The sequence below is a fragment of the Pollachius pollachius genome, assembly GCF_949987615.1.
Source record: "Pollachius pollachius genome assembly, chromosome: 11".
Taxonomy (NCBI): domain Eukaryota; kingdom Metazoa; phylum Chordata; class Actinopteri; order Gadiformes; family Gadidae; genus Pollachius; species Pollachius pollachius.
The window spans coordinates 4,470,212-4,482,349 of record NC_136944.1 but is presented as its reverse complement, the minus strand read 5'-3'; the positions used below and the strand labels follow the sequence as shown (position 1 = coordinate 4,482,349).

The 12,138-nt window shown below is 42.7% G+C and overlaps 2 protein-coding genes across 2 annotated transcripts; one reads left to right on the top strand and one right to left on the bottom strand.

Annotated features, from left to right (window-relative positions):
• Positions 1 to 58: 58 nt before the first annotated feature.
• On the bottom strand, positions 59 to 1,255 carry LOC307083231 (galectin-2-like; the record flags this gene model as incomplete). The annotated part of the gene is made up of 3 exons (XM_079747065.1): positions 59 to 217; positions 711 to 882; positions 1,179 to 1,255. The coding sequence occupies 3 exons, from the start codon at positions 1,253 to 1,255 to the stop codon at positions 59 to 61; spliced, it is 408 nt and encodes a 135-aa protein (XP_079603191.1).
• Positions 1,256 to 2,465: 1,210 nt separating this feature from the next.
• On the top strand, positions 2,466 to 11,917 carry pick1 (protein interacting with prkca 1). The gene is made up of 13 exons (XM_079746278.1): positions 2,466 to 2,604; positions 3,558 to 3,619; positions 4,016 to 4,127; positions 4,617 to 4,745; positions 6,201 to 6,267; positions 6,906 to 6,995; positions 7,499 to 7,552; positions 7,742 to 7,804; positions 8,123 to 8,256; positions 8,846 to 8,938; positions 9,397 to 9,447; positions 9,792 to 9,936; positions 10,091 to 11,917. Exons 2-13 carry the CDS (start codon positions 3,579 to 3,581, stop codon positions 10,369 to 10,371), a joined length of 1,260 nt encoding a protein of 419 aa, XP_079602404.1. The 5' UTR covers positions 2,466 to 2,604; positions 3,558 to 3,578; the 3' UTR covers positions 10,372 to 11,917.
• The last annotated feature ends 221 nt before the right edge of the window (positions 11,918 to 12,138 follow it).

The following is a 12,138-nucleotide window of genomic DNA, read 5'->3' as shown; positions in this document are numbered from 1 at the left end:
ATGAGTTTAATGAAAAAGCTGGTTAATTGAATTCAGTCTATTTGTGTCACCATTCAAGTTAGTAGCCATGGTTCTTGATTTTGAAGGAAGAGATCTGCAGGTCTCCTTTCATGCTGACATAGCTGATGAAGCTGACTCCTTCGCGATTTGGGAAGTCCACTGTCTGTCCACCAGGAAGTTCCACCTTAAACATGTCTCCCGTAAACTTCAACACAATCTGGGGAAAATGCGAAATGACAGCAATACATTTTACAAACAACTAAAACTAATAACACAAAGACGAAAAAAATGTAATGGTCATATTTTTTACTAAACTACAAATAAAGACAATTGAAATCATAATAACAAAAACAGCAACAGAATCAAAAAATATCTTTCATGGCAAGAAGGTGCGCAGATTTGATTGACAAACGTCTGCATTGTCTATCATTCGATGATTTTAAGACATATTTAAACATGAACTTAGAACCCATTTTAAAAGGGTAATACATTTTATAAAACATCAGTGATGAGTGTTATATATAGAGGGATATACAGAGATTGGATTTTCTTTGTTTGGACCCAAAGCCTGAATCCATGCACGCAGACACAACACACATACCCAGACCAAGACACTGCCAGACTCACCCTCACCGCACTAGAAGTTATGATATATGACATTTGATATACTAGAATAATGGTAAGTGAATAACAGCAGCATTATGTCAGACCTTGACCTCCTCGCCTTGCTTTAGAGGGTTATGACTTTCCCGCTTTTCATCGCCCCAGCATCCATCACATTTGGAGTTGCAAATAAGCACGGCTCCATCATCGGCGTCGTGGAAACGAGGGTTGAAATGGAACGCCAAGTCATTGCTGCTACTGCCGAGGTCAAACTGGAACCTGAATCGATCGATCGATTGATCAGTAACGAAAGTCAAAGAGCAAGTCAGAATGTATAAATTTACTAAACTGCACTTAGCGTAAGTTATGCTACTAATGACTAAAAACAAATCAATTAGAAAAGGTTAAACAAAGAATGGTTTAACAAGAACCATCTGCAAACCCCCCCCCCCCCAAAAAAAACAGTTAACAGTAAGCAAGGAGGCAAAAACAGTCAACAGCAATACAACCACAAATGATACATCTTAGGGTCGAGTTTTAAAGTACGATTAACTTTGATTGTCCTGTTGTCTTACCTTTGAGCATTGGGCAGAATCAATCCTTTGAAGGTCAGGTGATCTCCAGCACTGAGACAAATGTTATTCAGCTCCATTTCCTGCGTACAACGTCCAGGTTTATAATGAAATTACATTCAAATGTATTATGAAAAGACATTGAACATGAAAGGTTTTAAAGCAAGTCAAATACATCTGCAGTTGTTCTTTTGTACAGTACGGACCAAAAAAACATTGAACAATACAATGAAATAAACCTACCATGATCGGATCCAGCGGTTAACTTTCCTTTGCCAAACTCACAGACTTAGTTTTCTAGGAGACAAATGTTTTGAGAAGAACATATCAGTTGACTTTTATACTGTAGGCCTGAGAGAGAGAGAGAGAGAGAGAGAGAGAGAGAGAGAGAGAGAGAGAGAGAGTATAACACTGTTATAGCTTGATTAAGTCAAAGAGTCAACCCACCTACCGTCTATTGTTTTTAGGTTCATTAACTCATGTTGACTAAGAGGTGATAACATTAAATATCCAGCAGCCGCTGTGATTAAATCAATCAATCAACACAGTGTTCGGTGTGGTGTTTTTGTATTTTTATTAAAATGTTTGTATTACATTTGTATAGGTCCTATTTACAATTTTGTTTAAATGTATTGTATGATTTCAATCTGATTCGGCTGGATTGGAAGTTTTGGTGATCCTTGAGCATTCTTTTGTGAAAGACATTAATTCAATGCATTTCCCCTTCATGCCTGTAGTACAAAATGAATCAACATACCAAAAACGGTATCAGGTATCAGGTGTTGATAGTAGTCCTGCAGAACTAATGTTCCATCATTTGAATATCTTCTGTATTTAAATGCTCCCTCAGAGTAATCCTACTACTTAGCTTACTGCTAAGTCTTAAATGCATTGAACTTTTTACAATGAATTTGTTTACTTTGCCTTTATTTTCTTTTATTTCTCTGTTTTCTTTTATTATTTAATTGAATTGTATGACAATGTTTTTACGTGAAGCAATTTGAGTCTGCCTCGTGTATGAAAAATGCTATATAAATAAAGTTTCCTTGCCTTGCCTATCAATCAAAAACTGATCATGGTTATTCGAATTTGATCTGTTGAACATTTATTGATAGTCATGGACAGGAAGTATTTCAGAAAATAAAATAATAAAAATAAGGCCAGAAGGAAGCCGTGTTGCAGCAAAAAGTACCAAATAAGGCCAGAAGGGAGCGATGTTGCGACCACAAAGAAGAGCAGTAAAACATCAAGGAGGAGCACTGTCCCGGAGGTGACGTCCGAAGGTAAACAGAGAGAACCTGTGACGTCAAACGATCCAGGAAGTCAAACATTTGTAAACTAACGTTACATTTCGTTGCATACTGAAGCTTCGATGCCTATTTGGCCGGCGTATCAAGGATAACGGGAGCGAACCAGGTTGTATTTCAAGGTAAACTCTCTTTATCACACAGATGACCTGCAGAGAGGCGTAGCTCTCCTCTCATAGGAGACGTCATCCTTACACCTTTAATAAACCACCAGTCATCTAATGCTGTCCGATCAGTGTCCGGTGTCATTTAGGGACACCAGTCGAGGCTGTTTCCTTCTCATGCAGTCTACTGTGCGATTTGCACTGCGAGCCGTTCAGCAGTGATGATCCAACAGCTGTCTGCACCTGCTGGGTCCTTAAGCTCTGCTGCTAGCATGCTGCTAGGTCGTGTGTGTGTGTGTGTGTGTGTGTGTGTGTGTGTGTGTGTGTGTGTGTGTGCGTGTGCGTGTGCGTGTGCGTGTGCGTGTGTGTGTTGCTTCTAGCAGGCTACAGATGTTGTACATCAGAGACATCCGCAATATGTAATCTTGATATCTAGCTGTAGCTTATTTGGCATTCAATTCCATTAAAAATGTGCTTCTCTGCATGGGTAATCAACAGTTACAATCCCCAGGCTGTCCAAATAAAGAATTATGTAATAATTGATAAAAAACTCATTTTGTTTATAGGCTAGCATTTTCTTGTGTAATTATTGCTGTCGTGTTTCTGCCCTGGGCATGAAACAATCAACAATTAATGGATAACAAATAATAAGAATTTTGCCTGCTGGTCTCAATCTGTGAGCAATTTAGGATTTTTTAAAAATATTTTCTTTCTTTATTTCCATATTTCTCTTATCTGTATTCTGTCTTTAGTTTAATCACTTTTCCTATAAAGCACTTTGTAAACATTGCTTTAAAAAAACGTGCTACATAAATATAGAGGTCAATATCATAATTGTTATTATCATCACCAGGTGTCCTATTGTTCTGAAACATTAAAGAAAGTAACCATTTTTCCAAATATGTGATTATGTGCTGGATGCGTTGAGATTTCAACTAACGTTGGCAATGTTCCTGTGTTTGGTCTGACAGGTTGGATGAGGCAGTAGTGGAATGTTCACTGACATGGACTATGACCTTGAAGAAGACAAGTTGTAAGGCACCATTTATACCATTATTAGTGTTATCGTTTTTTGTCTGTTTATATAAAAAAACAGATTAAAAAGTTAAGAACTTGAATTTTCTTATGTATGAATTATGTCTGAAATATCATATCACGCGATCATCACGAATGAGAAACAAATAAATGAAGTTTCTTTATCCATCTTTCCCTCTATTTACCTACCAATATAGATAGATAGATAGATAGATAGATAGATAGATAGATAGATGTAGAGTATATTTTTTCTAATATCTATTGCTTATCTTACAACTGTTCCAAGATGAGAGGTAAAGATCATATTTATATAGGTTACAATATGATAGATGTAAATATGATCTTGATCTCTTGGTCTTCTCTTGTTGACACGTGTTGGCCCCTCCCCCTACAGGGGCATACCCACGGTCCCCGGAACGGTGACTCTGAAGAAGGACGGGCAGAACCTGATTGGCATCAGCATCGGGGGCGGGGCCCAGCACTGTCCCTGCCTCTACATCGTACAGGTCACACTCACACACACACACCAACACACACCAACACACACGCAAAAGCATACGCAAAGACATTCAAAGACATATAAACGCGCACAAACAAAGACATATACACGCACACACAAACACAGAGAATTATACACACACACACACACACACACACACACACACACACACACACACACACACACACACACACACACACACACACACACACACACACACACACACACACACAGAGAGACATATACACACGCACACATACTTCAATGCTAACTGCATTGTTCAGTTTGGTCACATCTGTATAATGCCAATGACATCAAGTTATTTCACATGACACATTTAGTGAATATAATTCAAACGAAATGTGTTGAAACATTGTAAAAACGTATATTCTTTTCATAACGTTATTATTTCATGACCTTTCAATTGTGAAATGGGCAACTGGGTAACCCTATTGGTGGGGAACATTTCAAAGTAAAGGTCCTCCGCGGTTGGCAGGTGTTCGACAACACGCCCGCGGCCCTGGAGGGCACGCTGGCGGCGGGCGATGAGATCACCGGGGTCAACGGCAAATTAGTGAAGGGGAAGACCAAGGTGGAGGTGGCCAAGATGATTCAGACTGTACAGGTACGCACCCCACAGCCCACAGCCAATCACTGGCAGGGGAAGGACTGCAGCCTAGCGGAAGGTGTCCTGACTCCTCCGCTGTCCCCCTCTTTGTTCCCTGTTCTCTGTTCCTATTGGTTCTCGCTGGTCAGAGGTTTATTTATTAGGCGTTTGTCGCTTTTATCCAAAGAGATGCATGCAGGTCACCAGGGACTAGGTTGGGATTTGGTCGCTCATCGTGCTTAAGGAAGCTTCCGGGGAGCTGGAGGATAATGATCGAACCCAGAACCTTTCTGCTCAGAGTCAAACACCTCTACCAGTAGAATAACCTGATGTTCTCTTGATTGCTGAACTCTAACCAGAATGTGGATTTAGTTCTACTCTTCATTGTTGTATATTTATGTTTAACCAATGCGTAACCAATATGTTGGTTACTTTATTTTATCTTCCATATGTAGCATTAAATTATGATTTAAACTGAGCAAATAAAAAGGTGGTTGCTTTTCAAATGATCCATAAATTCACAAATCAATAAAACAAAGGACAGCGAAAAGCTGCAAAGACCAGGGACAGATAAAGCTACTCACAGATAGTTTGTATATCCATCCCACAGCTCTCGGTATTTAATGCGTCGTGCGGGTCTGCGTGGCTCTGAATCCACCCAGAGTGAGTCAAACTCATTCAGACCTGACTAGTAGAACCTTAACTCTCGTACAGCCTCAGGCATTGCCTTACGTCACCGCCCTGTGCGCCGGTGTTGTCATTAGGATCCATTGTGGAGTCAGGATGCCGGGTGAGGCCCCTTGCCCCCGGTGAGGGACCAGGGATGAATTGTGGCATTAAAGGCTTACTGCTAAATCCTATGCACCATGGCTCCACCGTCGGTCTCTCTGTTTGGGCGCGCTACACCGTGAAGTAGCTATGCCAGTGCTTGCATTCGTTCGTTATGGAGTTCATGAGTTAGTTCGCTAGTTAGCGAATGGAACTTGATCACTCTGAAAGCGACCGCAGTATAGAAGGATTTATCCTGCAGCAGTACAGGGTAACAGGAGGGTTTGCATTCCAGTGCAGAATCCTTCTCCCCAAGCTACTCTCGGGCTGGGTTAGGAAGTTTCTTCTGATTTTCCATCCCATCATGCGTCAGCCCTGTACATTGGTGATGTGTTGGTTGAAATGTTTAAGGGGAGGAGTCTAACTCAAGTTCTTCTCTAAGAGAGTTCTCCTTCATCCGTGTGTTGTAAGCAAAACTCGCTCAGTTATTAGGAAACTGCAGAGCGAGACGTCCCCCTTTAAGCCTGTAAATTGTCCTCAGAACCAAAATAGCATTAATAGACTTAGGAATAAATGTTGAAATAACTAACAAATAGCAATGATTTTCAACATGAAATGGGTTCAGCCTAACATGACGTCAGCCTAACATGAAGTGTGTTTGTGTGTGTGTGTGTGTGTGTGTGTGTGTGTGTGTGTGTGTGTTAGGAAGAAGCTGTGATCCACTACAACAAGCTACAGGCGGACCCCAAGCAGGGCAAGTCCCTGGACATAGGTGAGGGCTGTGAGACACGTGCACAGAGACGACCACCCACGGAGAATACTGCGTCAGTGCCATTAACACTAGGGTGCACGAAGATCGTATCGTGATATTTACATATCGTGTATCATGATATGTATTATTGCGTTGCGATATGAAAAAATATCGTGATACGTATGGCGGGTGATTTTGTAGTGGAGTGCATCTGCATGAATCCGTTTGGAACCCTTTTCATACGCTGCAACACTGGCAAAGCCATCCTAAATAGTGTTTTGCTTTGGTTGCATGGTATTCCGATTCTGCTTTGCACTCGTTATACAGAGCCTTATGGTGGCGAATTATTGAGCGATTACGATGCGAAAACGATATACCGTGCAGCCCTAGAAGACACTGATCCGATATGTCACTAGTTTGAAAATGATACCGGACCAAGACCGAGATAAAGAAAGTTATTAACATAACTAGTTAGTTTATAACAACCCTTAGTTAATAACATTAAAACTGGTTGAATTCCTAGTGGATTGATAGTCTCTCGTGTGTTTGTGTGTGTGTGTGTGTGTGTGTGTGTGTGTGTGTGTGTGTGTGTGTGTGTGTGTGTGTGTGTGTGTGTGTGTGTGTGTGTGTGTGTGTGTGTGTGTGTGTGTGTGTTCCAGTGCTGAAGAAGGTGAAGCACCGTCTGGTGGAGAACATGAGCTCCGGCACGGCCGACGCCCTGGGCCTCAGCCGGGCCATCCTCTGCAACGGTGAGACCCCCCGCGTACTGGCTGGTCTGAACCGGTCTGGGGGCGGCATGTGGCTCAGGAGGCAGAGTGGGTTGGCGGGTCACCGGAAGGTTTCTAGTTTGATCCCCGGCTCCTCTTCGCGTGTCGAGGTGTCCCTGAGCGAGACACCTCACCCTGACTGCTCCTGACGGGCTGGCTGTCGCCCTGTATGGTCGACTCCACCGTCGATGTGTAAACGTGTGTGTGAATGGGTGAATGTTAGGGTGAGGCGTCTCGCTCTGGGACACCTCCACACTCGAGGAGCCGAGGCGGAGTGTCAAGGTGCCCCTGAGCGAGACGCCAAACCTTAACTGCTCCTGACGAGCTGGCTGTCGCCTTGTATGGGTGACACTGCCGTGAATGTTTGGCAATATTGTAAAGCGCTCTGTGTGGCCACTGGTTCTTCATAAATGCAGTCCGTTTACCATCTGTGTTATTACACGCTAAGGGTGATGCTTGTTGTTTTGTTACGATGTGTGGTGCAGACGGACTGGTCAAGAGGCTGGAGGAGTTGGAGAAAACCGCGGAGCTTTATAAAGGTATGTTTATAACTTCCCTTTGATTATATTTGAGTCGTCTAATTGATTTTGAAGGACTTTGTTAATTGACACACTCTTGATAGATAAACTCTCAGAATGCTACGGTTACTGGAACTGTACCCAAGTACACACCGTTATCGAAACTGTTTTATCCAAGTTTTTATTGTTGTTTGTTATTGTTTTTTCCAGGCTTGATGGAGCACACTAAGAGGCTTCTCAGGGCCTTCTTTGAACTTTCTCAGACCCACAGAGGTAAGCTTCAGAACGTACCATCAGCTCTATAAATCAACAAAAATATACTGTTTAGATCGTGAATTTGCCACTTATATCGTTGGTTTATATATTTCTTTGTTTATCTTTTTGTTTATTGGTGGAAAGTGACTTTCTATCACAAACCTGTATCATTCTGCTAATTTGAATATTTCATTTGAATCCGCCGATTTTAAATCATCCGACGTCCAGTTCCGTTTTAGAATATGAGCTGAAGCATTGCACATCGTTGCAGCTCCCCGATGCCTGTGTGCACATGAGGTCAGGTGACAGATATGTAACCATGGTGACCGTTGACAGCGTTCGGGGACGTGTTCTCCGTCATCGGCGTGCGGGAGCCGCAGGCGGCGGCCAGCGAGGCCTTCGTGAAGTTCGCCGACGCCCACCGCAACATCGAGAAGTTCGGAATCCAGCTGCTGAAGACCATCAAGCCGGTGAGTAACGTTCTACCGGCCGTAATGTTCGAGCAGCAATGCGTCCAGCGCTTCAGCCTTATCGTCATTATGAGCATTGTTGGCTAACATGGTTAAATCATATTGACTAGCTGATTAGCTGGCTAATAAGCTAATACTGACTGTTTAATTAGCTTGCTGATTAGCTAATACTGTCTGTTTAATTAGCTTGCTGATTAGCTAATATTGGCTGTTTAATTAGATTGCTGATTAGCTCATACTGGCTGTTTAATTAGCTTGCTGATTAGCTAATACTTGGTGTTTTAATTAGCAAGCTTAATAGTTAATAATGGATTGCTAAATAAACAACACCGTGTTTTTAGTTTCCTGTCTTATTTAGCACCTAGCCAGCAATCCAAAATTACTGGTGTTTGCTATTTAGGGGCAGTTTTCTTACTTTTTGTAAAACTTTTATAAATACTACAAAATAAGACTAACTTTGCATATGGACAACATAATTGGCAATGCATGTTGTCATTGGGAAACAATTAACTTGGTCATGCCCTCCAGTTTAGAGGTGTGTCTCACACCGGTGTATCTCTGTATAACGGTCCACACCTTGTCTCCACAGATGCTCCATGACCTGAACACGTACCTCCACAAAGCCATCCCTGACACCAAGCTCACCATCCGCAAGTACCTGGACGTCAAGTTTGAATACCTGGCAAGTACCGTGTTACCACAGGACCCCTTCTGACCCCCCGCTCAGACCGGCCTGGCTGTATCTCTGGCCTGGCTGTATCTCTGGCCTAGCCTGGCTATTGCCAGACCAAGCTCCATCGTAGATTGCATGTTGGTCTGGGGAGGCTGCTGTCATTTTCTTCAGCCCAAGAGGCGTGATCAACAGGCCTAGTTCAACTGACTGTATGCAATTGGCTGCTCTCCGTCGCTTCCCTGTGGTCCCTGTGTTAAACCAGCCAATAGCGCGCCAGGTGGGTAAGCCAGCTTGTTAAATGGCTCCCACAAAAAACTGTCGGAAGCAGAAAGAAATGTATTGCTCTTCTCCAGACCCTTCTGCAGGGCGATTCAACTCGCCGGCAGAACGGGATGGGCGTATCCAGTCTATCTCTGGCCCTCATGACCACATGATCACATGACCACTGTCTGTTCCTCCCGCTTCAGTCCTACTGCCTGAAGGTGAAGGAGATGGACGATGAGGAGTACACCAGCATCGTGAGTGACAGCTCTGCCGTTCTGATGACACTGCAACAGGTTTACAACAAGCACTACTAGATGCATTACAAAAGTGGTTTCCTTTTACATTTGTGTGTGTGTGTGTCTCTGTGTGTGTGTGTGTGTGTGTGTGTGTCTGTGTCTGTGTGGTTGTGTCTCTGTGTCTGTGTGTGTGTGTGTGTGTGTCTGTGTCTGTGTGGTTGTGTCTCTGTGTCTGTGTGGTTGTGTCTCTGTGTCTGTGTGCGTGTGTTTGTGTGCGTGTGTTTCTGTGTGTGTGTGTGTGCGTGTGTTTCTGTGTGCGTGTGTGGTTGTGTCTCTGTGTGTGTGTGTGTGTGTGCGTGCAGGCCATGGGAGAGCCCATGTACCGGGTGTGTACCGGTAACTACGAGTACCGCCTGGTGCTGCGCTGTCGTCAGGAGGCCCGGGCACGCTTCGCCAAGATGAGGAAGGACGTCCTGGAGAAGATCGAACTGCTGGACCAGAAACACGGTACACCTCTACCGCTCACTCTCTGTCTGTCCCTCAATGAGAGCTATCTTCAATTAAAAATGTTCAATTATAATTATTTCCTTTTTGTTTTCCTGTCGTCTTATTTTCATTCCTTCCTTCCACCGATCATTCTGTTCTTTCTTCCCCTCTCCAGTCCAGGACATCGTGTTCCAGCTGCAGCGCTTCGTATCGGGTATGTCGCGCTACTACGACGAGTGCTACGCCGTGCTGAAAGAGGCGGACGTCTTCCCCATCGAGGTGGACCTCTCCCGCACCATGATCAACTACGGCGGCCAATCACAGGCCTACGACGACCAGGAGGATGAGGAGGAGGAGGAGGAGGAGGAGGCGAAAGACAAGGAGGAGGGCGGAGGAGGAGGAGGAGCGGGCAGACAGGCGGAGAACGGCGCCGAGAAGCTGATTGATGACGAGTGAGGGTCGCGGGGTCATGGGACCTGTCCCCCCTCTGGTGGTTCTTCTTCTTCTTACCCCCCCCCCACCTTGCGATCTTCCTGCACTGCATCTGGCAAAGAACCACTCCGGCCCCCCCGCCCTTGTGCCGAGAAGGTCACCTGATCCGAACACGACCGTGACAAAGGTCTGCTGAAGTCCTGCTGTGCCGCCAGTAAAAAAATCCAGTTTGACTGGAATATTACACTGGAATAGTCTCAGTTATACCGATATATTACAGTGTAATGTCCTCAGTAACACTGGAATGTTCTGGATTACACTGGAATGTTACACTGGACTATAACACTGAATATTGCGCTGAAATATTCATATAGTTACATTGGAATGTTCTGTTGCACTGGAATGTTCTCAGTTACACTGGAATTTTTAGGTTACAATGGAATATTACACTGGAAGGTTCACAGTTACAGATTTATCTAGTTTATTATTCATTTGTTTATTATTCCCATTTAAAAAATCAGAGGAACATAGGAATATTGATAGTTACACTGGATTCTATTAATGTAATATGAGATACCTTAAGCATGTTCATCTCAACCACAAATCAAAGCCTTTGATCCTTCCTGCTCCGCTAGCCCTGTACTCCTAGCTCCTAGCCCTGTGCTCCTAGCTCCTAGTTCCTAGCTCCTAGCCCTGTGCTCTTTGTGATGAGTGCAGGAAGGGGGGGTATCCCGGTGACTTTAGACTTATCGTCTATGGCGCGGCAAGCAGTACTGTTTGAATGTTGTGTGCCTTCTCTTCTGACTGCCTGTGTAGGGTGTTGTAACATGAACGAGTATAAATACAGATCATACATTAGGGTTATCTGACCCGCCGCGCTAAAAGGCAATTAGTGCTTTTATATTTCAGCCAATGCTCAAGCCGTTATGGAAATTATTATAAATTCTGTATAACTGAGAAAAATTAGTAAATGTATCTAGTAGAAATAAATAAATAATGGATAGAAGGATATAAACACAAGATTAAATAAATTTCAGGTTTGTTATAAACACACAATTCTACTGGTGTTTTCAGATTCTTCTCTAAAAATGTATTCGTCTCTTTTGCCTTTTCAAAGTTCATTTTAAAACTTTAAACTGTGTGATATATTGTATTTATGAAGGGAAATCATTGTGGCATTATGACCAAACTGAAGCATCCTTGTACTTTGATTTTGTGAAGTTATATTTTGGAGGTTTTATGTTTTGTTAAATTAACTTAGTGTGAGGAGCAACCCTTATCTGTCATTCCAAGCCTCATTATTCATGACTTAGTTAACTAATTAAACTTGGAGTGATCTATCTTTTTATCTCGGATAGCTTGAGGGAAATACTGTTTGTGTATCTGAAATATTATTTAATGTTTTTGTTTAATGTAATATTGTTGCTATATACGGTTGGTATGATTTATTTCATCGTGGCTTTAATCACACAGTATTTGCTTCTGTTTGTGTGTGTCTGTGTGTGTGTGTGTGTGTGCATGTGTGTGTGAGGGGCATCAGACAATATGAATAAAATCTATTTCTCCCTGCGCCCAGCGTGATACATGATAGATATTTAAATTCATAATATATAGAGCATATTTTTATCTTGGTCTTACGACTTAAAAGTTAATTATTTTCACAATAAATATAATTATCATCTATAAAACGTATTTAATATGATAATTAAATAAAAAAATAAAATTGTCTTGTATATTGGCTATATTAAGTGGATAAATAGCAGGGAAAATAGTATTCTAGCCGAAAGCCCC